At 54.3% G+C, this 25,743-nt stretch overlaps 1 protein-coding gene across 1 annotated transcript in view; it reads left to right on the top strand.

The window, feature by feature from the left end:
• Positions 1 to 25,540, top strand: part of INSIG2 (insulin induced gene 2) — a 36,265-nt gene extending 10,725 nt beyond the window's left edge. The window contains exons 3-6 of the mRNA XM_075585045.1: positions 5,334 to 5,458; positions 12,886 to 13,052; positions 24,172 to 24,271; positions 25,223 to 25,540. Coding sequence (XP_075441160.1) covers positions 5,334 to 5,458; positions 12,886 to 13,052; positions 24,172 to 24,271; positions 25,223 to 25,264 — 434 coding nt within the window. The 3' untranslated portion in view covers positions 25,265 to 25,540. The remainder of the gene's footprint in view (positions 1 to 5,333; positions 5,459 to 12,885; positions 13,053 to 24,171; positions 24,272 to 25,222) is intronic.
• The last annotated feature ends 203 nt before the right edge of the window (positions 25,541 to 25,743 follow it).

Here is a 25,743-nt window from a genome sequence, read left to right as displayed (position 1 = left end):
CTCTGTGTGTGTGTGTGTGTGTGTGTGTCCCTGTAATAATAATACCGGGCTCTGTGTGTGTGTGTGTGTGTCCCTGTAATAATAATACCGGGCTGTGTGTGTGTGTGTGTGTGTGTGTGTGTGTGTGTGTGTGTGTGTGTGTGTGTGCGTGTGTCCCTGTAATAATAATACCGGGCTCTGTGTGTGTGTGTGTGTGTGTGTGTGTGTGTGTGTGTGTGTCCCTGTAATAATAATACCGGGCTCTGTGTGTGTGTGTGTGTCTGTAATAATAATACCGGGCTCTGTGTGTGTGTGTGTGTGTGTGTCCCTGTAATAATAATAATACCGGGCTCTGTGTGTGCGTGTGTGTGTCCCTGTAATAATAATACCGGGCTCTGTGTGTGTGTGTGTGTGTGTGTGTGTGTCCCTGTAATAATAATACCGGGCTCTGTGTGTGTGTGTGTGTGTGTGTCCCTGTAATAATAATACCGGGCTCTGTGTGTGTGTGTGTGTGTCCCTGTAATAATAATACCGGGTTCTGTGTGTGTGTGTGTGTGTGTGTGTGTCCCTGTAATAATAATACTGGGCTGTGTGTGTGTCCCTGTAATAATAATACTGGGCTGTGTGTGTCCCTGTAATAATAATTCCGGGGTCTGTGTGTGTGTGTTTGTGTCCCTGTAATAATAATACCGGGCTGTGTGTGTGTGTGTGTGTGTGTGTGTGTGTCTGTAATAATAATACCGGGTTCTGTGTGTGTGTGTGTGTGTGTGTGTGTGTGTGTGTGTGTGTGTGTCCCTGTAATAATAATACCAGGGTCTGTGTGTCTGTGTGTGTGTGTGTGTCCCTGTAATAATAATAATACCGGGCTGTGTGTGTGTGTGTGTCCTGTAATAATAATAATACCGGGCTCTGTGTGTGTGTGTGTGTTCCCTGTAATAATAATAATACCGGGCTGTGTGTGTGTGTGTGTCCTGTAATAATAATAATACCGGGCTCTGTGTGTGTGTGTGTTCCCTGTAGTAATAATAATACGTGTGTGTGTGTGTGTCTGTAATAATAATACCGGGCTGTGTGTGTGTGTGTGTGTGTGTGTGTGTGTGTGTGTGTGTGTGTCTGTAATAATAATACCGGGCTGTGTGTGTTCCCTGTAATAATAATACCGGGCTCTGTGTGTGTGTGTGTCCCTGTAATAATAATACCGGGCTGTGTGTGTGTGTGTCCTGTAATAATAATAATACGTGGCTCTGTGTGTGTGTGTGTTCCCTGTAGTAATAATAATACGTGTGTGTGTGTGTCTGTAATAATAATACCGGGCTGTGTGTGTGTGTGTGTGTCTGTTCCCTGTAGTAATAGTAATAATACCGGCTCTGTGTGTGTGTGTGTGTTCCCTGTAATAATAATACCGGGCTCTGTGTGTGTGTGTGTGTGTGTGTGTGTGTCCCTGTAATAATAATACGTGTGTGTGTGTGTTCCCTGTAATAATAATACCGGGCTCTGTGTGTGTTTGTGTGTGTGTGTGTGTCCCTGTAATAATAATACCGGGCTCTGTGTGTGTGTTCCCTGTAATAATAATACCGGGCTCTGTGTGTGTGTGTGTGTGTGTGTGTGTGTGTGTTCCCTGTAATAATAATACCTGTGTGTGTGTTCCCTGTAATAATAATACCTGTGTGTGTGTTCCCTGTAATTATAATACCGGGCTCTGTGTGTGTGTTCCCTGTAATAATAATACCTATGTGTGTATTCCCTGTAATAATAATACCTGTGTGTGTGTGTGTGTGTGTTCCCTGTAATAATAATACCTGTGTGTGTGTTCCCTGTAATAATAATACCGGGCTCTGTGTGTGTGTGTGTTCCCTGTAATAATAATACCGGGCTCTGTGTGTGTGTGTGTGTGTGTGTGTGTGTGTTCCCTGTAATAATAATACCTGTGTGTGTTCCCTGTAATAATAATACCTGTGTGTGTGTGTGTGTGTGTGTGTGTTCCCTGTAATAATAATACCTGTGTGTGTGTTCCCTTCAATAATAATACCGGGCTCTGTGTGTGTGTGTTCCCTGTAATAATAATACCAGGCTCTGTGTGTGTGTGTTCCCTGTAATAATAATACCGGTGTGTGTGTGTGTTCCCTGTAATAATAATACCTATGTGTGTGTGTGTTCCCTGTAGTAATAATAATAATAATACCGGGCTGTGTGTGTGTGTTCCCTGTAATAATAATACCTATGTGTGTGTGTTCCCTGTAGTAATAATAATAATAATACCGGGCTGTGTGTGTGTGTTCCCTGTAATAATAATACCTATGTGTGTGTGTTCCCTGTAGTAATAATAATAATAATACCGGGCTGTGTGTGTGTGTGTTTTCCCTGTAATAATAATAATACTGGGCTGTGTGTGTGTGTGTGTGTGTGTGTGTGTGTGTGTGTGTGTGTGTGTGTGTGTGTGTGTGTGTGTGTGTGTTCCCTGTAATAATAATAATACCGGGGTGTGTGTGTGTGTGTCTTCCCTGTAATAATAATAATACCGGGCTGTGTGTGTGTGTGTGTGTGTTTTCCCTGTAATAATAATAATACTGGGCTCTCTGTGTGTGTGTGTGTGTGTGTGTGTGTGTGTTCCCTGTAATAATAATAATACCGGGGTGTGTGTGTGTGTGTCTTCCCTGTAATAATAATAATAATAATAATACCGGGCTGTGTGTGTGTGTGTGTTCCCTGTAATAATAATAATACTGGGCTCTCTGTGTGTGTGTGTGTGTGTGTGTGTGTGTGTGTGTGTGTTCCCTGTAATAATAATAATACCGGGGTGTGTGTGTGTTCCCTGTAATAATAATAATACCGGGGTGTGTGTGTGTTCCCTGTAATAATAATACCTGTGTATGTGTGTGTTCCCTGTAGTAATAATACTGTGTGTGTGTGTGTGTGTGTGTGTGTGTGTGTGTGTGTGTGTGTGTGTGTGTGTGTGTGTGTGTGTGTGTGTGTGTGTGTGTGTGTTCCCTGTAATAATAATAATAATAATACCGGGCTGTGTGTGTGTTCCCTGTAATAATATGTGTGTGTGTGTGTGTGTGTGTGTGTGTGTGTGTGTGTGTGTGTGTGTGTGTGTGTGTGTGTGTGTGTGTGTGTGTGTGTGTGTGTGTGTGTGTGTGTGTGTGTGTTCCCTGTAATAATAATAATACTGGGCTGTGTGTGTGTTCCCTGTAATAATACGTGTGTGTGTGTGTGTGTGTGTGTGTGTGTGTGTTCCCTGTAATAATAATAATAATAATAATACCGGGCTGTGTGTGTGTTCCCTGTAATAATACGTGTGTGTGTGTGTGTGTGTGTGTGTGTGTGTGTGTGTGTGTGTGTGTGTTCCCTGTAGTAATAATACGTGTGTGTGTGTGTGTGTGTGTTCCCTGTAATAATACGTGTGTGTGTGTGTGTGTGTTCCCTGTAGTAATAATACGTGTGTGTGTGTGTGTGTTCCCTGTAATAATACGTGTGTGTGTGTGTGTGTGTGTGTTCCCTGTAGTAATAATACGTGTGTGTGTGTGTGTTCCCTGTAATAATACGTGTGTGTGTGTGTGTGTGTGTGTGTGTGTGTGTGTTCCCTGTAGTAATAATACATGTGTGTGTGTGTGTGTGTGTTCCCTGTAATAATATGTGTGTGTGTGTGTGTGTGTGTGTGTGTGTGTGTGTGTTCCCTGTAATAATAATACCGGGCTGTGTGTGTGTTCCCTGTAATAATACGTGTGTGTGTGTGTGTGTGTGTGTGTGTGTGTGTGTGTGTGTGTGTGTGTGTGTGTGTGTGTTCCCTGTAGTAATAATACGTGTGTGTGTGTTAATAATACCGGTGTATGTGTGTGTGTTCCATGTAATAATAATAATAATACCGGGCTCTGTGTGTGTGTGTGTGTGTGTGTGTGTGTGTGTGTGTTCCCTGTAATAATAATACGTGTGTGTGTGTGTGTGTGTTCCCTGTAATAATAATACCTATGTGTGTGTGTGTTCCCTGTAGTAATAATACATATGTGTGTGTGTGTTCCCTGTAGTAATAATACATATGTGTGTGTGTGTTCCCTGTAGTAATAATAATAATAATACCGGGCTGTGTTTGTGTTTGTGTGTGTGTGTGTGTGTGTATTCCCTGTTAATAATACCAGGCTGTGTGTGTGTGTGTTCCCTGTAATAATAATACGTGTGTGTGTATGTGTGTGTGTGTGTGTGTGTGTGTGTGTGTCCTGTAATAATAATAATACCGGGCTGTGTGTGTGTGTGTTCCCTGTAGTAATAATAATAATAATGATACTGGACTTTGTGTGTGTATGTTCCCTGTAGTAATAATAATAATAATACTGGGCTGTGTGTGTGTGTGTGTTCCCTGTAATAATACGTGTGTGTGTGTGTGTGTGTGTGTGTGTGTGTGTGTGTGTGTGTGTGTGTGTGTGTGTGTGTGTGTGTGTGTGTGTGTGTGTGTGTGTGTGTGTGTGTGACCTGTAATAATAATAATACCGGACTGTGTGTGTGTTCCCTGTAGTAATAATAATACGTGTGTGTGTGTCCTGTAATAATAATAATACTGGGCTCTGTGTGTGTGTGTGTGTGTGTGTGTGTGTGTGTGTGTGTGTGTGTGTGTCCCTGTAATAATAATACCGGTGTGTGTGTGTGTGTTCCCTGTAATAATAATACCTGTGTGTGTGTGTTCCCTGTAGTAATAATAATGTGTGTGTGTGTGTGTTCCCTGTAATAATAATACCTGTGTGTGTGTGTTACCTGTAGTAATAATACGTGTGTGTGTGTGTGTGTGTGTGTGTGTGTGTGTGTGTGTGTGTGTGTGTGTGTGTGTGTGTGTGTGTGTGTGTGTGTGTGTGTGTGTGTGTGTTCCCTGTAATAATAATGCCGGGCTCTGTGTGTGTGTGTGTGTGTTCCCTGTAATAATAATACCTGTGTGTGTGTGTTCCCTGTAATAATAATACGTGTGTGTGTGTTCCCTGTAATAATACGTGTGTGTGTGTGTGTGTTCCCTGTAATAATAATACGTGTGTGTGTTCCCTGTAATAATACTACGTGTGTGTGTGTGTTCCCTGTAATAATAATACGTGTGTGTGTGTGTTCCCTGTAATAATAATAATACCTGTGTGTGTGTTTGTGTGTTCTCGTCTTCTCCCTGTAATGATAATAATACCGGGGTGTGTGTTCCCTATAATAATAATACGTGTGTGTGTGTGTGTGTGTGTGTGTGTGTGTGTGTGTGTGTGTGTGTGTGTGTGTGTGTGTTCCCTATAATAATAATACGTGTGTGTGTGTGTGTGTGTGTGTGTGTGTGTGTGTGTTCCCGGTAATAATAATCCCGCGCTCTGTGTGTGTTCCTGCCTCCACAGCTGTGATTGGGCTCTTGTATCCGTGCATTGATCGACACCTTGGGGAACCGCACAAATTCAAGAGAGAATGGTCCAGTGTTATGCGCTGCGTCGCCGTGTTTGTGGGTATAAATCATGCCAGCGCTGTATCCTTTCCTAACAAGTCCACAAACCGACACGGAAAGCAGCGTGTTTCCGTGACGACGGCCGCCACTACTGCGCATTTTCTGTGCAGATAACTTTTTCTTCCTTAATATATTGTATTTTGAATAACAATTATTATTCTCCTCGTTTTATTCCGTGTCGGAGTTTAAAATGAGATGGATTCTAATTGAGGTTTTTTTTCTTGGCTAATTTTAGTTTTATCACTAAAATGATCTTGCTTTTATCCACTTTCAATCTTTTGTTCTGTTTTTGTTTTATTCTGATGTAAAAATTTTTTTTTTATTTCAAAATAGAAAAAACTAGTGTTTTTTAAAAAAAATGTATTATTATTTTTTTAATGGTATTTACGGGTATTCTGTTTCTGCCCATGTTAACTCACTGGCATGGCTGCGGTTTCTTCTTTGTATGGCAATGTTAAAATATAATTTTGTTTTTTAAACTTTTTTTTAAATCTTTGTCACGGTAGACCAGGTCTTTTAACACATTTATATTTAGGGGATCAATCACAAGGCAAAAAAAGGCAGTGAAATAAATTGAGATTTATTTAGATAAGACCACGGAAACGCACAGAAATACAAAATACTTACTGGGGTCTGGGGGTTGAGATCTAGCCATTTCCATGTTGCAGGGCTTCTGCTTCAGCAAAAGGTGTTACCCTGTCTTCTCCGGTTGGTTCCAGCCTCTTGGCCAGGCCTCTCCATGCTTATTTACTTTCACTCAGAAGCACCTTTTGAGAGGCCCGCCAGCAGCTGCTTGTCTTTTCAAATCTCCAACAGAAAAAAAGAGAATTATCTGCTACACTGCTCTCCCTTATATAGGGCTTGCTGCCTATCTAATTCACTGAGGGGGCTTGCAGCCAATTAAAGCATGGATTGTGGTTGTGCGTTCAATGATAGGAGGGGGGGGAATTAAAAACTTGCCAATGGAAATCATGCATATGAGTGTGACATCCAGCAACCGTTTTCCTGGCCTGCCCCATACCCCCTGGTTTCCCGTCTCTGCTGGGTCTACGTGAAACAAAGGCTTTTTTCTCCAGGTTTCCTGTTCACAGCCCTTCCCCCTCACCATGTGCAACAAACCTGCATTTCTTTTGTATGCTAATCTACCTCTGGCTGCCTTTTGTCACGAAACAGATTTTCCTCACAGGAGAAACACACAAGGCATTGTAGTTTTAAAACACAGCAAAACTGAAACTTGATCCCTAGAGATTGCACTCTACAATTTGGACCTAAAACGTGGGGTCTTTGAACTGGACTCTAACCTGTTCTAGGACACCAGCCCCTACATCCAATACAGTAACATTTGATCCCTAGAGCTGACACTCTAAAACTGGGATCTGGGAGCTAGGGTTCTGAAACCTGCGTTAGCATACACGCCTTCTAGGCCCAGCGCTAATACCTTGCTGGCAGGCAATGCAGGTTAACCCTGTTTGCCCCCAAATATCCAACTTTTCCCTCATGTTCCAGAAGTCTCTGCCCTGCAGCTATTTCTCATAAGAGGCCACCCATGCAAGGCAACCCATGTAGGCCACGGCCCCAGTGCCTTCTACATGCGCTGTGCGTATAAGCACCGCGCCCCAATTGGACCGGGCCCAGTAAGCAGTTTCGTGCTGAAGGTGAAGCCGCCGTGTACTGCAATTTTTGCAAATACAAAAAAAATTGTATTTGCGACGGAGGCGTGGCCATGCCCCCCCGCTGGGGGGCCAGCCAACGAGGCTGAACCAGCCGTGTGAGGTCTGGGGCCGCAGATCGCGGTGAAGCGCTGTGCACGCGATGCGCCCCCCGCCGGGCGCGCGTGCTACAGTGCTCACTGGGACCGCGGCATTATACGCTTGCACAGGCAGCTATGGGACTATGAGTCAAAGGGAATACAACATAGAATGCCTTAACTGGCCCACTGGGCTTACATAGTTACCCCCCACACACGGTTCCTAGCGTATAACCCTACAGGGGACAGTATAAGGGGAACACAATTACAGGGAAACACGGTACGGTACAATATTAGACCCAAGAGCTGACATTCTCAGCTCTTGCATGCGGTTTCAGGGGCAGCCAGCCGGGCTCCACCTTTATTAATGAAGGCCGGCTGCCCCCACCCGTCACAGTTTATCTTTCCGTTAGATTTTATAGGGTGCAGAAAAAGATCTGGTTATACTGTCCCTACGAACATTACAAATATATTCATGTCTATATCCGTGTAATGACACTACAGATATCGGAAAGAATGATGTTAGTGGCGGCATGTTACCAACAGTCTCATATCAACCGCCAGATCTTCCTAAGCTGATGGGGTCACAGGGTTCTAGGTAACACTAAGCCGGCACCAAGGACCCTCCCTGGATTAGAAAGATGGGTTCATGGTTTGTGTCCATCTGCACCCAGATACATTTATCCAGACCGCCCTTCCTGAGATTGGTTAATTTCTTTAAATACATTGTCTGCCTTTTACACCCCTGACCGTAATAGGACTTGAAGGTGACTGTGTCCATGAGGCCAGGTTACATCTCATAGTGGCAGAGAAAAGGTGTCTTGCGGTTATTTTTAGAGACGGTTTGGATCCGTCGGTGTAGGCAGAAGGCAGGCCGCGGTTCCAGCTTTAGCGCCAGGCGTAGGATCCGTCGGTGTTACAGAAGGCAGGCCGTGGTTCCAGCTTTAGCGCCAGGCGTAGGATCCGTCGGTGTTACAGAAGGCAGGCCGTGGTTCCAGCTTTAGCGCCAGACGCAGGATCCGTCGGTGTAGGCAGAAGGCAGGCCGCGGTTCCAGCTTTAGCGCCAGACGTAGGATCCGTCGGTGTAGGCAGAAGGCAGGCCGCGGTTCCAGCTTTAGCGCCAGGCGCAGGATCAGTCGGTGTTGGCAGAAGGCAGGCCGCGGTTCCAGCTTTAGCGCCAGACGTAGGATCAGTTGGTGTAGGCAGAAGGCAGGCCGCGGTTCCAGCTTTAGCGCCAGACGTAGGATCAGTCGGTGTAGGCAGAAGGCAGGCCGCGGTTCCAGCTTTAGCGCCAGGCGTAGGATCCGTCGGTGTAGCCAGAAGGCAGGCCGCGGTTCCAGCTTTAGCGCCAGGCGCAGGATCCGTCGGTGTAGGCAGAAGGCAGGCCGCGGTTCCAGCTTTAGCGCCAGACGCAGGATCAGTCGGTGTAGGCAGAAGGCAGGCCGCGGTTCCAGTTTTAGCGCCAGACGTAGGATCCGTCAGTGTAGGCAGAAGGCAGGCCGCGGTTCCAGCTTTAGCGCCAGGCGTAGGATCCGTCGGTGTAGGCAGAAGGCAGGCCGCGGTTCCAGCTTTAGCGCCAGACGTAGGATCCGTCGGTGTAGGCAGAAGGCAGGCCGCGGTTCCAGCTTTAGCGCCAGACGTAGGATCAGTCGGTGTAGGCAGAAGGCAGGCCGCGGTTCCAGCTTTAGCGCCAGGCGCAGGATCCGTCGGTGTAGGCAGAAGGCAGGCCGCGGTTCCAGCTTTAGCGCCAGACGTAGGATCCGTCGGTGTAGGCAGAAGGCAGGCCGCGGTTCCAGCTTTAGCGCCAGAAGTAGGATCAGTCGGTGTAGGCAGAAGGCAGGCCGCGGTTCCAGCTTTAGCACCAGGCGTAGGATCCGTCGGTGTAGGCAGAAGGCAGGCCGCGGTTCCAGCTTTAGCGCCAGACGTAGGATCAGTCGGTGTAGGCAGAAGGCAGGCCGCGGTTCCAGCTTTAGCGCCAGACGCAGGATCCGTCGGTGTAGGCAGAAGGCAGGCCGCGGTTCCAGCTTTAGCGCCAGACGTAGGATCCGTCGGTGTAGGCAGAAGGCAGGCCGCGGTTCCAGCTTTAGCGCCAGGCGTAGGATCAGTCGATGTAGGCAGAAGGCAGGCCGCGGTTCCAGCTTTAGCGCCAGACGTAGGATCCGTCGGTGTAGGCAGAAGGCAGGCCGCGGTTCCAGCTTTAGCGCCAGACGCAGGATCCGTCGGTGTAGGCAGAAGGCAGGCCGCGGTTCCAGCTTTAGCGCCAGGCGTAGGATCAGTCGGTGTAGGCAGAAGGCAGGCCGCGGTTCCAGCTTTAGCGCCAGGCGTAGGATCAGTCGGTGTAGGCAGAAGGCAGGCCGCGGTTCCAGCTTTAGCGCCAGGCGTAGGATCCGTCGGTGTAGGCAGAAGGCAGGCCGCGGTTCCAGCTTTAGCGTCAGGCGTAGGATCCGTCGGTGTAGGCAGAAGGCAGGCCGCGGTTCCAGCTTTAGCGCCAGACGTAGGATCCGTCGGTGTAGGCAGAAGGCAGGCCGCGGTTCCAGCTTTAGCGCCAGACGCAGGATCCGTCGGTGTAGGCAGAAGGCAGGCCGCGGTTCCAGCTTTAGCGCAGACGTAGGATCAGTCGGTGTAGGCAGAAGGCAGGCCGCGGTTCCAGCTTTAGCGCCAGACGTAGGATCAGTCGGTGTAGGCAGAAGGCAGGCCGCGGTTCCAGCTTTAGCGCCAGGCGCAGGATCCGTCGGTGTAGGCAGAAGGCAGGCCGCGGTTCCAGCTTTAGCGCCAGATGCAGGATCCGTCGGTGTAGGCAGAAGGCAGGCCGCGGTTCCAGCTTTAGCGCCAGACGTAGGATCCGTCGGTGTAGGCAGAAGGCAGGCCGCGGTTCCAGCTTTAGCGCCAGACGTAGGATCCGTCGGTGTAGGCAGAAGGCAGGCCGCGGTTCCAGCTTTAGCGCCAGACGTAGGATCAGTCGGTGTAGGCAGAAGGCAGGCCGCGGTTCCAGCTTTAGCGCCAGACGCAGGATCCGTCGGTGTAGGCAGAAGGCAGGCCGCGGTTCCAGCTTTAGCGCCAGGCGTAGGATCAGTCGGTGTAGGCAGAAGGCAGGCCGCGGTTCCAGCTTTAGCGCCAGACGTAGGATCAGTCGGTGTAGGCAGAAGGCAGGCCGCGGTTCCAGCTTTAGCGCCAGGCGTAGGATCAGTCGGTGTAGGCAGAAGGCAGGCCGCGGTTCCAGCTTTAGCGCCAGACGTAGGATCCGTCGGTGTAGGCAGAAGGCAGGCCGCGCTTCCAGCTTTAGCGCCAGACGTAGGATCCGTCGGTGTAGGCAGAAGGCAGGCCGCGGTTCCAGCTTTAGCGCCAGGCGTAGGATCCGTCGGTGGAGGCAGAAGGCATGCCGCGGTTCCAGCTTTAGCGCCAGACGCAGGATCCGTCGGTGTAGGCAGAAGGCAGGACGCGGTTCCAGCTTTAGCGCCAGGCGTAGGATCAGTCGGTGTAGGCAGAAGGCAGGCCGCGGTTCCAGCTTTAGCGCCAGACGCAGGATCCGTCGGTGTAGGCAGAAGGCAGGCCGCGGTTCCAGCTTTAGCGCCAGGCGTAGGATCCGTCGGTGGAGGCAGAAGGCAGGCCGCGGTTCCAGCTTTAGCGCCAGGCGTAGGATCCGTCGGTGGAGGCAGAAGGCATGCCGCGGTTCCAGCTTTAGCGCCAGACGCAGGATCCGTCGGTGTAGGCAGAAGGCAGGACGCGGTTCCAGCTTTAGCGCCAGGCGTAGGATCCGTCGGTGTAGGCAGAAGGCAGGCCGCGGTTCCAGCTTTAGCGCCAGGCGTAGTATCAGTCAGTGTAGGCAGAAGGCAGGCCGCGGTTCCAGCTTTAGCGCCAGGCGTAGGATCCGTCGGTGTAGGCAGAAGGCAGGCCGCGGTTCCAGCTTTAGCGCCAGACGTAGGATCAGTCGGTGTAGGCAGAAGGCAGGCCGCGGTTCCAGCTTTAGCGCCAGGCGTAGTATCAGTCGGTGTAGGCAGAAGGCAGGCCGCGGTTCCAGCTTTAGCGCCAGACGTAGGATCAGTCGGTGTAGGCAGAAGGCAGGCCGCGGTTCCAGCTGTAGCGCCAGGCGTAGTATCAGTCGGTGTAGGCAGAAGGCAGGCCGCGGTTCCAGCTGTAGCGCCAGGCGTAGTATCAGTCGGTGTAGGCAGAAGGCAGGCCGCGGTTCCAGCTTTAGCGCCAGGCGTAGGATCCGTCGGTGTAGGCAGAAGGCAGGCCGCGGTTCCAGCTTTAGCGCCAGGCGTAGGATCCGTCGGTGTAGGCAGAAGGCAGGCCGCGGTTCCAGCTTTAGCGCCAGATGAAGGATCCGTCGGTGTAGGCAGAAGGCAGGCCGCGGTTCCAGCTTTAGCGCCAGACGTAGGATCCGTCGGTGTAGGCAGAAGGCAGGCCGCGGTTCCAGCTTTAGCGCCAGACGTAGGATCAGTCGGTGTAGGCAGAAGGCAGGCCGCGCTTCCAGCTTTAGCGCCAGGCGCAGGATCAGTCGGTGTTGGCAGAAGGCAGGCCGCGGTTCCAGCTTTAGCGCCAGGCGTAGGATCAGTCGGTGTAGGCAGAAGGCAGGCCGCGGTTCCAGCTTTAGCGCCAGGCGTAGGATCCGTCGGTGTAGGCAGAAGGCAGGCCGCGGTTCCAGCTTTAGCGCCAGATGCAGGATCCGTCGGTGTATGCAGAAGGCAGGCCGCGGTTCCAGCTTTAGCGCCAGACGTAGGATCCGTCGGTGTAGGCAGAAGGCAGGCCGCGCTTCCAGCTTTAGCGCCAGGCGCAGGATCAGTCGGTGTTGGCAGAAGGCAGGCCGCGGTTCCAGCTTTAGCGCCAGACGTAGGATCCGTCGGTGTAGGCAGAAGGCAGGCCGCGGTTCCAGCTTTAGCGCCAGGCGTAGGATCAGTCGGTGTAGGCAGAAGGCAGGCCGCGGTTCCAGCTTTAGCGCCAGACGTAGGATCCGTCGGTGTAGGCAGAAGGCAGGCCGCGGTTCCAGCTTTAGCGCCAGACGTAGGATCCGTCGGTGTAGGCAGAAGGCAGGCCGCGGTTCCAGCTTTAGCGCCAGGCGTAGGATCAGTCGGTGTAGGCAGAAGGCAGGCCGCGGTTCCAGCTTTAGCGCCAGGCGCAGGATCCGTCGGTGTAGGCAGAAGGCAGGCCGCGGTTCCAGCTTTAGCGCCAGACGTAGGATCCGTCGGTGTAGGCAGAAGGCAGGCCGCGCTTCCAGCTTTAGCGCCAGGCGCAGGATCAGTCGGTGTAGGCAGAAGGCAGGCCGCGGTTCCAGCTTTAGCACCAGGCGCAGGATCCGGTTGATTTTAAGAAGTAAACTTGTTTCCATTACCTAGCAGCTTTGAGACCTGGCCCCCAAATGTAACATGGAGCCCAAGTGGTTACAAGCTGTGAGGGACGAGGGGTACTTAATGTTTCATCTCGATCAGGAGTGGGGTATTATTCCAGGTATTAAAGGTGTTACTTAGTTACTGTATTGATATATACCGTTCAGGGAGGCTCTGGTATATAAAGATGAATTTTTATCGAAGTTGCTGATTTTTCGGGTGCGGTATTTGACTCTGCTACCAAGTGGGGGAGGTTTTATTCAATGACCCAGTTCTGCAAAGCATGATCGGGTCGGGATAGATGGACAGAGGTTCGGATGCCTTAGTTAATGTGATGAAGTTTGTACATCGTTATGCATCCTTAATGTAGCTTACAGAAGGTGGACTTCGCTAACAACATGCAGTTATCTCTCACGCTGGCCGCTCTCTCCATCGGACTGTGGTGGACGTTTGACCGGTCACGGAGCGGATTAGGTCTTGGAATAGTAATCGCTTTCATCGCTACACTTGTGTCTCAGCTCCTGGTGTATAACGGGGTGTATCAGTGAGTGCCGTGCCCTGGGTAATACAGCGCGTCTCACCCTGCTGGGGGATGTGACGCGCTTCTCTCCCGGTGTATAACGGGGTGTATCAGTGAGTGCCGTGCCCTGGGTAATACAGCGCGTCTCACCCTGCTGGGGGATGTGACGCGCTTCTCTCCCGGTGTATAACGGGGTGTATCAGTGAGTGCCGTGCCCTGGGTAATACAGCACGTCTGTCACCCTGCTGGGGGATGTGACGCGCTTCTCTCCCGGTGTATAACGGGGTGTATCAGTGAGTGCCGTGCCCTGGGTAATACAGCGCGTCTCACCCTGCTGGGGGATGTGACGCGCTTCTCTCCCGGTGTATAACGGGGTGTATCAGTGAGTGCCGTGCCCTGGGTAATACAGCGCGTCTCACCCTGCTGGGGGATGTGACGCGCTTCTCTCCCGGTGTATAACGGGGTGTATCAGTGAGTGCCGTGCCCTGGGTAATACAGCGCGTCTCTCACCCTGCTGGGGGATGTGACGCGCTTCTCTCCCGGTGTATAACGGGGTGTATCAGTGAGTGCCGTGCCCTGGGTAATACAGTGCGTCTCACCCTGCTGGGGGATGTGACGCGCTTCTCTCCTGGTGTATAACGGGGTGTATCAGTGAGTGCCGTGCCCTGGGTAATACAGCGCGTCTGTCACCCTGTTGGGGGATGTGACGCGCTTCTCTCCCGGTGTATAACGGGGTGTATCAGTGAGTGCCGTGCCCTGGGTAATACAGCGCGTCTGTCACCCTGTTGGGAGATGTGACGCGCTTCTCTCCTGGTGTATAACGGGGTGTATCAGTGAGTGCCGTGCCCTGGGTAATGCAGCATGTCTGTCACCCTGCTGGGGGATGTGACGCGCTTCTCTCCTGGTGTATAATGGGGTGTATCAGTGAGTGCCGTGCCCTGGGTAATACAGCACGTCTGTCACCCTGCTGGGAGATGTGACGCGCTTCTCTCCCGGTGTATAACGGGGTGTATCAGTGAGTGCCGTGCCCTGGGTAATACAGCGCGTCTCTCACCCTGCTGGGGGATGTGACTCGCTTCTCTCCTGGTGTATAACGGGGTGTATCAGTGAGTGCCGTGCCCTGGGTAATACAGCGCGTCTCACCCTGCTGGGGGATGTGACGCGCTTCTCTCCCGGTGTATAACGGGGTGTATCAGTGATTGCCGTGCCCTGGGTAATATAGCGCGTCTGTCACCCTGCTGGGGGATGTGACGCGCTTCTCTCCCGGTGTATAACGGGGTGTATCAGTGAGTGCCGTGCCCTGGGTAATATAGCGCGTCTGTCACCCTGTTGGGAGATGTGACGCGCTTCTCTCCCGGTGTATAACGGGGTGTATCAGTGAGTGCCGTGCCCTGGGTAATACAGCGAGTCTCACCCTGCTGGGGGATGTGACGCGCTTCTCTCCCGGTGTATAACGGGGTGTATCAGTGAGTGCCGTGCCCTGGGTAATACAGTGCGTCTCACCCTGCTGGGGGATGTGACGCGCTTCTCTCCTGGTGTATAACGGGGTGTATCAGTGAGTGCCGTGCCCTGGGTAATACAGCGCGTCTCACCCTGCTGGGGGATGTGACTCGCTTCTCTCCTGGTGTATAACGGGGTGTATCAGTGAGTGCCGTGCCCTGGGTAATACAGCGCGTCTGTCACCCTGTTGGGAGATGTGACGCGCTTCTCTCCTGGTGTATAACGGGGTGTATCAGTGAGTGCCGTGCCCTGGGTAATACAGCACGTCTCTCACCCTGCTGGGGGATGTGACGCGCTTCTCTCCCGGTGTATAACGGGGTGTATCAGTGAGTGCCGTGCCCTGGGTAATATAGCGCGTCTGTCACCCTGCTGGGGGATGTGACGCGCTTCTCTCCTGGTGTATAACGGGGTGTATCAGTGAGTGCCGTGCCCTGGGTAATATAGCGCGTCTGTCACCCTGTTGGGAGATGTGACGCGCTTCTCTCCCGGTGTATAACGGGGTGTATCAGTGAGTGCCGTGCCCTGGGTAATACAGCGCGTCTCACCCTGCTGGGGGATGTGACGCGCTTCTCTCCCGGTGTATAACGGGGTGTATCAGTGAGTGCCGTGCCCTGGGTAATACAGCGCGTCTCACCCTGCTGGGGGATGTGACGCGCTTCTCTCCCGGTGTATAACGGGGTGTATCAGTGAGTGCCGTGCCCTGGGTAATACAGCGCGTCTCTCACCCTGCTGGGGGATGTGACGCGCTTCTCTCCCGGTGTATAACGGGGTGTATCAGTGAGTGCCGTGCCCTGGGTAATACAGTGCGTCTCACCCTGCTGGGGGATGTGACGCGCTTCTCTCCTGGTGTATAACGGGGTGTATCAGTGAGTGCCGTGCCCTGGGTAATACAGCGCGTCTGTCACCCTGTTGGGGGATGTGACGCGCTTCTCTCCCGGTGTATAACGGGGTGTATCAGTGAGTGCCGTGCCCTGGGTAATACAGCGCGTCTGTCACCCTGTTGGGAGATGTGACGCGCTTCTCTCCTGGTGTATAACGGGGTGTATCAGTGAGTGCCGTGCCCTGGGTAATGCAGCATGTCTGTCACCCTGCTGGGGGATGTGACGCGCTTCTCTCCTGGTGTATAATGGGGTGTATCAGTGAGTGCCGTGCCCTGGGTAATACAGCACGTCTGTCACCCTGCTGGGAGATGTGACGCGCTTCTCTCCCGGTGTATAACGGGGTGTATCAGTGAGTGCCGTGCCCTGGGTAATACAGCGCGTCTCTCACCCTGCTGGGGGATGTGACTCGCTTCTCTCCTGGTGTATAACGGGGTGTATCAGTGAGTGCCGTGCCCTGGGTAATACAGCGCGTCTCACCCTGCTGGGGGATGTGACGCGCTTCTCTCCCGGTGTATAACGGGGTGTATCAGTGATTGCCGTGCCCTGGGTAATATAGCGCGTCTGTCACCCTGCTGGGGGATGTGACGCGCTTCTCTCCCGGTGTATAACGGGGTGTATCAGTGAGTGCCGTGCCCTGGGTAATATAGCGCGTCTGTCACCCTGTTGGGAGATGTGACGCGCTTCTCTCCCGGTGTATAACGGGGTGTATCAGTGAGTGCCGTGCCCTGGGTAATACAGCGAGTCTCACCCTGCTGGGGGATGTGACGCGCTTCTCTCCCGGTGTATAACGGGGTGTATCAGTGAGTGCCGTGCCCTGGGTAATACAGTGCGTCTCACCCTGCTGGGGGATGTGACGCGCTTCTCTCCTGGTGTATAACGGGGTGTATCAGTGAGTGCCGTGCCCTGGGTAATACAGCGCGTCTCACCCTGCTGGGGGATGTGACTCGCTTCTCTCCTGGTGTATAACGGGGTGTATCAGTGAGTGCCGTGCCCTGGGTAATACAGCGCGTCTGTCACCCTGTTGGGAGATGTGACGCGCTTCTCTCCTGGTGTATAACGGGGTGTATCAGTGAGTGCCGTGCCCTGGGTAATACAGCACGTCTCTCACCCTGCTGGGGGATGTGACGCGCTTCTCTCCCGGTGTATAACGGGGTGTATCAGTGAGTGCCGTGCCCTGGGTAATATAGCGCGTCTGTCACCCTGCTGGGGGATGTGACGCGCTTCTCTCCTGGTGTATAACGGGGTGTATCAGTGAGTGCCGTGCCCTGGGTAATATAGCGCGTCTGTCACCCTGTTGGGAGATGTGACGCGCTTCTCTCCCGGTGTATAACGGGGTGTATCAGTGAGTGCCGTGCCCTGGGTAATACAGCACGTCTCACCCTGCTGGGGGATGTGACGCGCTTCTCTCCTGGTGTATAATGGGGTGTATCAGTGAGTGCCGTGCCATGGGTAATACAGCGCGTCTCACCCTGCTGGGGGATGTGACGCGCTTCTCTCCCGGTGTATAACGGGGTGTATCAGTGAGTGCCGTGCCCTGGGTAATACAGCGCGTCTGTCACCCTGTTGGGAGATGTGACGCGCTTCTCTCCTGGTGTATAACGGGGTGTATCAGTGAGTGCCGTGCCCTGGGTAATACAGCGCGTCTCTCACCCTGCTGGGGGATGTGACGCGCTTCTCTCCCGGTGTATAACGGGGTGTATCAGTGAGTGCCGTGCCCTGGGTAATACAGCACGTCTCTCACCCTGCTGGGGGATGTGACGCGCTTCTCTCCCGGTGTATAACGGGGTGTATCAGTGAGTGCCGTGCCCTGGGTAATATAGCGCGTCTGTCACCCTGCTGGGGGATGTGACGCGCTTCTCTCCCGGTGTATAACGGGGTGTATCAGTGAGTGCCGTGCCCTGGGTAATATAGCGCGTCTGTCACCCTGTTGGGAGATGTGACGCGCTTCTCTCCCGGTGTATAACGGGGTGTATCAGTGAGTGCCGTGCCCTGGGTAATACAGCACGTCTGTCACCCTGCTGGGGGATGTGACGCGCTTCTCTCCCGGTGTATAACGGGGTGTATCAGTGAGTGCCGTGCCCTGGGTAATACAGCGCGTCTCTCACCCTGCTGGGGGATGTGACGCGCTTCTCTCCCGGTGTATAACGGGGTGTATCAGTGAGTGCCGTGCCCTGGGTAATACAGCGCGTCTCACCCTGCTGGGGGATGTGACGCGCTTCTCTCCCGGTGTATAACGGGGTGTATCAGTGAGTGCCGTGCCCTGGGTAATACAGCGCGTCTCTCACCCTGCTGGGGGATGTGACGCGCTTCTCTCCCGGTGTATAACGGGGTGTATCAGTGAGTGCCGTGCCCTGGGTAATACAGCACGTCTGTCACCCTGCTGGGGGATGTGACGCGCTTCTCTCCTGGTGTATAACGGGGTGTATCAGTGAGTGCCGTGCCCTGGGTAATACAGCGCGTCTCACCCTGCTGGGGGATGTGACGCGCTTCTCTCCTGGTGTATAACGGGGTGTATCAGTGAGTGCCGTGCCCTGGGTAATACAGCGCGTCTCACCCTGCTGGGGGATGTGACGCGCTTCTCTCCTGGTGTATAACGGGGTGTATCAGTGAGTGCCGTGCCCTGGGTAATACAGCACGTCTGTCACCCTGCTGGGGGATGTGACGCGCTTCTCTCCCGGTGTATAACGGGGTGTATCAGTGAGTGCCGTGCCCTGGGTAATACAGCGCGTCTCTCACCCTGCTGGGGGATGTGACGCGCTTCTCTCCCGGTGTATAACGGGGTGTATCAGTGAGTGCCGTGCCCTGGGTAATACAGCGCGTCTGTCACCCTGCTGGGGGATGTGACGCGCTTCTCTCCCGGTGTATAACGGGGTGTATCAGTGAGTGCCGTGCCCTGGGTAATACAGCGCGTCTCACCCTGCTGGGGGATGTGACGCGCTTCTCTCCCGGTGTATAACGGGGTGTATCAGTGAGTGCCGTGCCCTGGGTAATACAGCGCGTCTCTCACCCTGCTGGGGGATGTGACGCGCTTCTCTCCCGGTGTATAACGGGGTGTATCAGTGAGTGCCGTGCCCTGGGTAATACAGCGCGTCTCTCACCCTGCTGGGGGATGTGACGCGCTTCTCTCCCGGTGTATAACGGGGTGTATCAGTGAGTGCCGTGCCCTGGGTAATACAGCGCGTCTCTCACCCTGCTGGGGGATGTGACGCGCTTCTCTCCCGGTGTATAACGGGGTGTATCAGTGAGTGCCGTGCCCTGGGTAATACAGCGCGTCTCACCCTGCTGGGGGATGTGACGCGCTTCTCTCCCGGTGTATAACGGGGTGTATCAGTGAGTGCCGTGCCCTGGGTAATACAGCGCGTCTCTCACCCTGCTGGGGGATGTGACGCGCTTCTCTCCCGGTGTATAACGGGGTGTATCAGTGAGTGCCGTGCCCTGGGTAATACAGCACGTCTGTCACCCTGCTGGGGGATGTGACGCGCTTCTCTCCTGGTGTATAACGGGGTGTATCAGTGAGTGCCGTGCCCTGGGTAATACAGCACGTCTGTCACCCTGCTGGGGGATGTGACGCGCTTCTCTCCTGGTGTATAACGGGGTGTATCAGTGAGTGCCGTGCCCTGGGTAATACAGCGCGTCTCTCACCCTGCTGGGGGATGTGACGCGCTTCTCTCCCGGTGTATAACGGGGTGTATCAGTGAGTGCCGTGCCCTGGGTAATACAGCACGTCTCTCACCCTGCTGGGGGATGTGACGCGCTTCTCTCCTGGTGTATAACGGGGTGTATCAGTGAGTGCCGTGCCCTGGGTAATACAGCGCGTCTCACCCTGCTGGGGGATGTGACGCGCTTCTCTCCCGGTGTATAACGGGGTGTATCAGTGAGTGCCGTGCCCTGGGTAATACAGCACGTCTGTCACCCTGCTGGGGGATGTGACGCGCTTCTCTCCTGGTGTATAACGGGGTGTATCAGTGAGTGCCGTGCCCTGGGTAATACAGCACGTCTGTCACCCTGCTGGGGGATGTGACGCGCTTCTCTCCTGGTGTATAATGGGGTGTATCAGTGAGTGCCGTGCCCTGGGTAATACAGCACGTCTGTCACCCTGCTGGGGGATGTGACGCGCTTCTCTCCCGGTGTATAACGGGGTGTATCAGTGAGTGCCGTGCCCTGGGTAATATAGCGCGTCTGTCACCCTGCTGGGGGATGTGACGCGCTTCTCTCCCGGTGTATAACGGGGTGTATCAGTGAGTGCCGTGCCCTGGGTAATACAGCGCGTCTGTCACCCTGCTGGGGGATGTGACGCGCTTCTCTCCCGGTGTATAACGGGGTGTATCAGTGAGTGCCGTGCCCTGGGTAATACAGCGCGTCTCTCACCCTGCTGGGGGATGTGACGCGCTTCTCTCCCGGTGTATAACGGGGTGTATCAGTGAGTGCCGTGCCCTGGGTAATACAGCGCGTCTCTCACCCTGCTGGGGGATGTGACGCGCTTCTCTCCCGGTGTATAACGGGGTGTATCAGTGAGTGCCGTGCCCTGGGTAATACAGCGCGTCTCTCACCCTGCTGGGGGATGTGACGCGCTTCTCTCCCGGTGTATAACGGGGTGTATCAGTGAGTGCCGTGCCCTGGGTAATACAGCACGTCTGTCACCCTGCTGGGGGATGTGACGCGCTTCTCTCCCGGTGTATAACGGGGTGTATCAGTGAGTGCCGTGCCCTGGGTAATACAGCGCGTCTCTCACCCTGCTGGGGGATGTGACGCGCTTCTCTCCCGGTGTATAACGGGGTGTATCAGTGAGTGCCGTGCCCTGGGTAATACAGCACGTCTCACCCTGCTGGGGGATGTGACGCGCTTCTCTCCCGGTGTATAACGGGGTGTATCAGTGAGTGCCGTGCCCTGGGTAATACAGCGCGTCTCTCACCCTGCTGGGGGATGTGACGCGCTTCTCTCCTGGTGTATAACGGGGTGTATCAGTGAGTGCCGTGCCCTGGGTAATACAGCGCGTCTCTCACCCTGCTGGGGGATGTGACGCGCTTCTCTCCCGGTGTATAACGGGGTGTATCAGTGAGTGCCGTGCCCTGGGTAATACAGCGCGTCTCTCACCCTGCTGGGGGATGTGACGCGCTTCTCTCCTGGTGTATAACGGGGTGTATCAGTGAGTGCCGTGCCCTGGGTAATACAGCACGTCTGTCACCCTGCTGAGGGATGTGACGCGCTTCTCTCCTGGTGTATAACGGGGTGTATCAGTGAGTGCCGTGCCCTGGGTAATACAGCGCGTCTCTCACCCTGCTGGGGGATGTGACGCGCTTCTCTCCCGGTGTATAACGGGGTGTATCAGTGAGTGCCGTGCCCTGGGTAATACAGCGCGTCTCTCACCCTGCTGGGGGATGTGACTCGCTTCTCTCCTGGTGTATAACGGGGTGTATCAGTGAGTGCCGTGCCCTGGGTAATACAGCGCGTCTGTCACCCTGCTGGGGGATGTGACGCGCTTCTCTCCCGGTGTATAACGGGGTGTATCAGTGAGTGCCGTGCCCTGGGTAATACAGCGCGTCTGTCACCCTGCTGGGGGATGTGACGCGCTTCTCTCCTGGTGTATAATGGGGTGTATCAGTGAGTGCCGTGCCCTGGGTAATACAGCACGTCTGTCACCCTGCTGGGGGATGTGACGCGCTTCTCTCCCGGTGTATAACGGGGTGTATCAGTGAGTGCCGTGCCCTGGGTAATATAGCGCGTCTGTCACCCTGCTGGGGGATGTGACGCGCTTCTCTCCCGGTGTATAACGGGGTGTATCAGTGAGTGCCGTGCCCTGGGTAATACAGCGCGTCTGTCACCCTGCTGGGGGATGTGACGCGCTTCTCTCCCGGTGTATAACGGGGTGTATCAGTGAGTGCCGTGCCCTGGGTAATACAGCGCGTCTCTCACCCTGCTGGGGGATGTGACGCGCTTCTCTCCCGGTGTATAACGGGGTGTATCAGTGAGTGCCGTGCCCTGGGTAATACAGCGCGTCTCTCACCCTGCTGGGGGATGTGACGCGCTTCTCTCCCGGTGTATAACGGGGTGTATCAGTGAGTGCCGTGCCCTGGGTAATACAGCGCGTCTCTCACCCTGCTGGGGGATGTGACGCGCTTCTCTCCCGGTGTATAACGGGGTGTATCAGTGAGTGCCGTGCCCTGGGTAATACAGCACGTCTGTCACCCTGCTGGGGGATGTGACGCGCTTCTCTCCCGGTGTATAACGGGGTGTATCAGTGAGTGCCGTGCCCTGGGTAATACAGCGCGTCTCTCACCCTGCTGGGGGATGTGACGCGCTTCTCTCCCGGTGTATAACGGGGTGTATCAGTGAGTGCCGTGCCCTGGGTAATACAGCACGTCTCACCCTGCTGGGGGATGTGACGCGCTTCTCTCCCGGTGTATAACGGGGTGTATCAGTGAGTGCCGTGCCCTGGGTAATACAGCGCGTCTCTCACCCTGCTGGGGGATGTGACGCGCTTCTCTCCTGGTGTATAACGGGGTGTATCAGTGAGTGCCGTGCCCTGGGTAATACAGCGCGTCTCTCACCCTGCTGGGGGATGTGACGCGCTTCTCTCCCGGTGTATAACGGGGTGTATCAGTGAGTGCCGTGCCCTGGGTAATACAGCGCGTCTCTCACCCTGCTGGGGGATGTGACGCGCTTCTCTCCTGGTGTATAACGGGGTGTATCAGTGAGTGCCGTGCCCTGGGTAATACAGCACGTCTGTCACCCTGCTGAGGGATGTGACGCGCTTCTCTCCTGGTGTATAACGGGGTGTATCAGTGAGTGCCGTGCCCTGGGTAATACAGCGCGTCTCTCACCCTGCTGGGGGATGTGACGCGCTTCTCTCCCGGTGTATAACGGGGTGTATCAGTGAGTGCCGTGCCCTGGGTAATACAGCGCGTCTCTCACCCTGCTGGGGGATGTGACTCGCTTCTCTCCTGGTGTATAACGGGGTGTATCAGTGAGTGCCGTGCCCTGGGTAATACAGCGCGTCTGTCACCCTGCTGGGGGATGTGACGCGCTTCTCTCCCGGTGTATAACGGGGTGTATCAGTGAGTGCCGTGCCCTGGGTAATACAGCGCGTCTGTCACCCTGCTGGGGGATGTGACGCGCTTCTCTCCTGGTGTATAACGGGGTGTATCAGTGAGTGCCGTTCCCTGGGTAATACAGCACGTCTGTCACCCTGCTTGGGGATGTGACGCGCTTCTCTCCTGGTGTATAACGGGGTGTATCAGTGAGTGCCGTGCCCTGGGTAATACAGCACGTCTCTCACCCTGCTGGGGGATGTGACGCGCTTCTCTCCTGGTGTATAACGGGGTGTATCAGTGAGTGCCGTGCCCTGGGTAATACAGCACGTCTCTCACCCTGCTGGGGGATGTGACGCGCTTCTCTCCTGGTGTATAACGGGGTGTATCAGTGAGTGCCGTGCCCTGGGTAATACAGCACGTCTCTCACCCTGCTGGGGGATGTGACGCGCTTCTCTCCCGGTGTATAACGGGGTGTATCAGTGAGTGCCGTGCCCTGGGTAATACAGCGCGTCTCTCACCCTGCTGGGGGATGTGACGCGCTTCTCTCCTGGTGTATAATGGGGTGTATCAGTGAGTGCCGTGCCCTGGGTAATACAGCACGTCTCTCACCCTGCTGGGGGATGTGACGCCCTTCTCTCCTGGTGTATAACGGGGTGTATCAGTGAGTGCCGTGCCCTGGGTAATACAGCGCGTCTCTCACCCTGCTGGGGGATGTGACGCGCTTCTCTCCTGGTGTATAACGGGGTGTATCAGTGAGTGCCGTGCCCTGGGTAATACAGCGCGTCTCTCACCCTGCTGGGGGATGTGACGCCCTTCTCTCCTGGTGTATAACGGGGTGTATCAGTGAGTGCCGTGCCCTGGGTAATACAGCATGTCTGTCACCCTGCTGGGGGATGTGACGCGCTTCTCTCCTGGTGTATAACGGGGTGTATCAGTGAGGGCCGTGCCCTGGGTAATACAGCGCGTCTGTCACCCTGCTGGGGGATGTGACGCGCTTCTCTCCCGGTGTATAACGGGGTGTATCAGTGAGTGCCGTGCCCTGGGTAATACAGCGCGTCTCTCACCCTGCTGGGGGATGTGACGCGCTTCTCTCCTGGTGTATAACGGGGTGTATCAGTGAGTGCCGTGCCCTGGGTAATACAGCGCGTCTCTCACCCTGCTGGGGGATGTGACGCGCTTCTCTCCTGGTGTATAACGGGGTGTATCAGTGAGTGCCGTGCCCTGGGTAATACAGCGCGTCTCTCACCCTGCTGGGGGATGTGACGCGCTTCTCTCCTGGTGTATAACGGGGTGTATCAGTGAGTGCCGTGCCCTGGGTAATACAGCATGTCTGTCACCCTGCTGGGGGATGTGACGCGCTTCTCTCCTGGTGTATAACAGGGTGTATCAGTGAGTGCCGTGCCCTGGGTAATACAGCACGTCTCACCCTGCTGGGGGATGTGACGCGCTTCTCTCCCGGTGTATAACGGGGTGTATCAGTGAGTGCCGTGCCCTGGGTAATACAGCGCGTCTGTCACCCTGCTGGGAGATGTGACGCGCTTCTCTCCTGGTGTATAACAGGGTGTATCAGTGAGTGCCGTGCCCTGGGTAATACAGCACGTCTCACCCTGCTGGGGGATGTGACGCGCTTCTCTCCTGGTGTATAATGGGGTGTATCAGTGAGGGCTGTGCACTGGGTAATACAGCATGTCTGTCACCCTGCTGTGACGCGCTTTTCTCTCCTGCCGTTAGATACACCTCTCCAGACTTCCTCTACGTCCGATCCTGGTTGCCTTGTATATTTTTTGCTGGTGGAATTACTATGGGAAATATCGGTCGTCAGCTAGAGATGGTACGTAACGTATGGAACGTATGTAACTGTCTGATTTCCTGTACGGCCATATCTATAATCTTATCTTCTGCATGAGACACTTTATCACCCATTCACGTAAATGCGTTGTAGTGTGTATCATGGGATAGCACGCGTGTGGCGCGCGTGTGTTTGTGACGTGCGGGTCTTTGTGACGCGCCTGACGCGCGGCTGTTTGTGACGCGCCTGACGCGTGGGGGTTTGTGACGCGCGAGTGTTTGTGACGCGGGTGACGCGCGGGTGTTTGTGACGCGGGTGACGCTCGGGTGTTTGTGACGCTCGGGTGTTTGTGACGTGCATGACGCTCGGGTGTTTGTGACGCGCGGGTGTTTGTGACGCGGGTGACGTGCGGGTGTTTGTGACGTGCGTGTTCCACGCGCGCACGTGTGTGTGTGTGTGTGTGTGTGTGCGTGTCTGACCTGCTTGACATCACAGGGTCGATGACACTAACCAAACGCTAAGTAATATTATAGAAACCCTGGGAAATCTCACACTAATTAACCCCTTCAGTGCCCTTTAGTCAGCTTGCACCATGACGGGGGGCACCTTGGGGACACATGATTGCAGGGGACATCTGTGATCCGCCTTACTGCAAGGCCACGTGAGTGCTCGTGCCGTGGGGGTGCTAGTGCGTGGGGAGTCGTGGCCACGGAAGTGGCAGCTTCCTCCAGCACTAAAGGGCTTAACTTGTGAAATAATGAGGCACATGGGAGGTAAAGGAACTGGAGCTCTCTCCCACTTCAGAGGCTAGCATCTTCACCCTACAGTCATGTCCTATACCTTTACTTACAAAAGCTGCGTTCAAACCAGCATTTCCCGCCCGCGTGAGAAGAATTGGCGGCGCCTCTGACCATGAAAAATGCTTGTATAGTGACCCTAAGAATGTGCTTTCGGGGTGTGTGATGCTCCCCACTTCTCTTCTTCTTCTTTCAGTACCAGCGCAAAACCCGAACACCGAAATCCCACGAAGACTGAGCGTGGGAAAACCTGGCAAACCCCATGAGCAGTAATACCTGCGTGGGGCCTGCGCGTGGTACCTGCGTGTCGGCGTGTGCGTGGGGCCTGCGCGTGGTACCTGCGTGTCGGCGTGTGCGTGGGGCCTGCGCGTGGAAGCATGATTGCAATCTGTGATTGCCCCTCCGAACTCTGCTCACAAGTCTTTGTATCTCATTAGCTGCTTCACATGCAGGACGTGTCCTGCTCTCAGGGCGTTAACTCACGGTGTAAACTAAAGCAGAGATTCCATGCAAAGGAGCAATGTGTTTATTTCTCGGGGCGGGGGGGGCAGGGAGAATGTGGGGGGGGGGACAGGGAGAGAAAATCTGTATGGGGGGGGGAGACAGGGAGAATGTGTGTGTGGGAGGGTGAGAGAATCTGTGGGCTGGGGGGCATCTCTGCGTTTGCTGGAGTGGGGGGGGTTGTGACGGGAGCTTTGTGACAGGCTATTAATAATA

This window comes from Ascaphus truei, unplaced genomic scaffold, assembly GCF_040206685.1.
Source record: "Ascaphus truei isolate aAscTru1 unplaced genomic scaffold, aAscTru1.hap1 HAP1_SCAFFOLD_876, whole genome shotgun sequence".
NCBI lineage: Eukaryota > Metazoa > Chordata > Amphibia > Anura > Ascaphidae > Ascaphus > Ascaphus truei.
The sequence above is the reverse complement of the archived record's forward strand: the minus strand, read 5'-3'. Positions and strand labels throughout refer to the sequence as shown.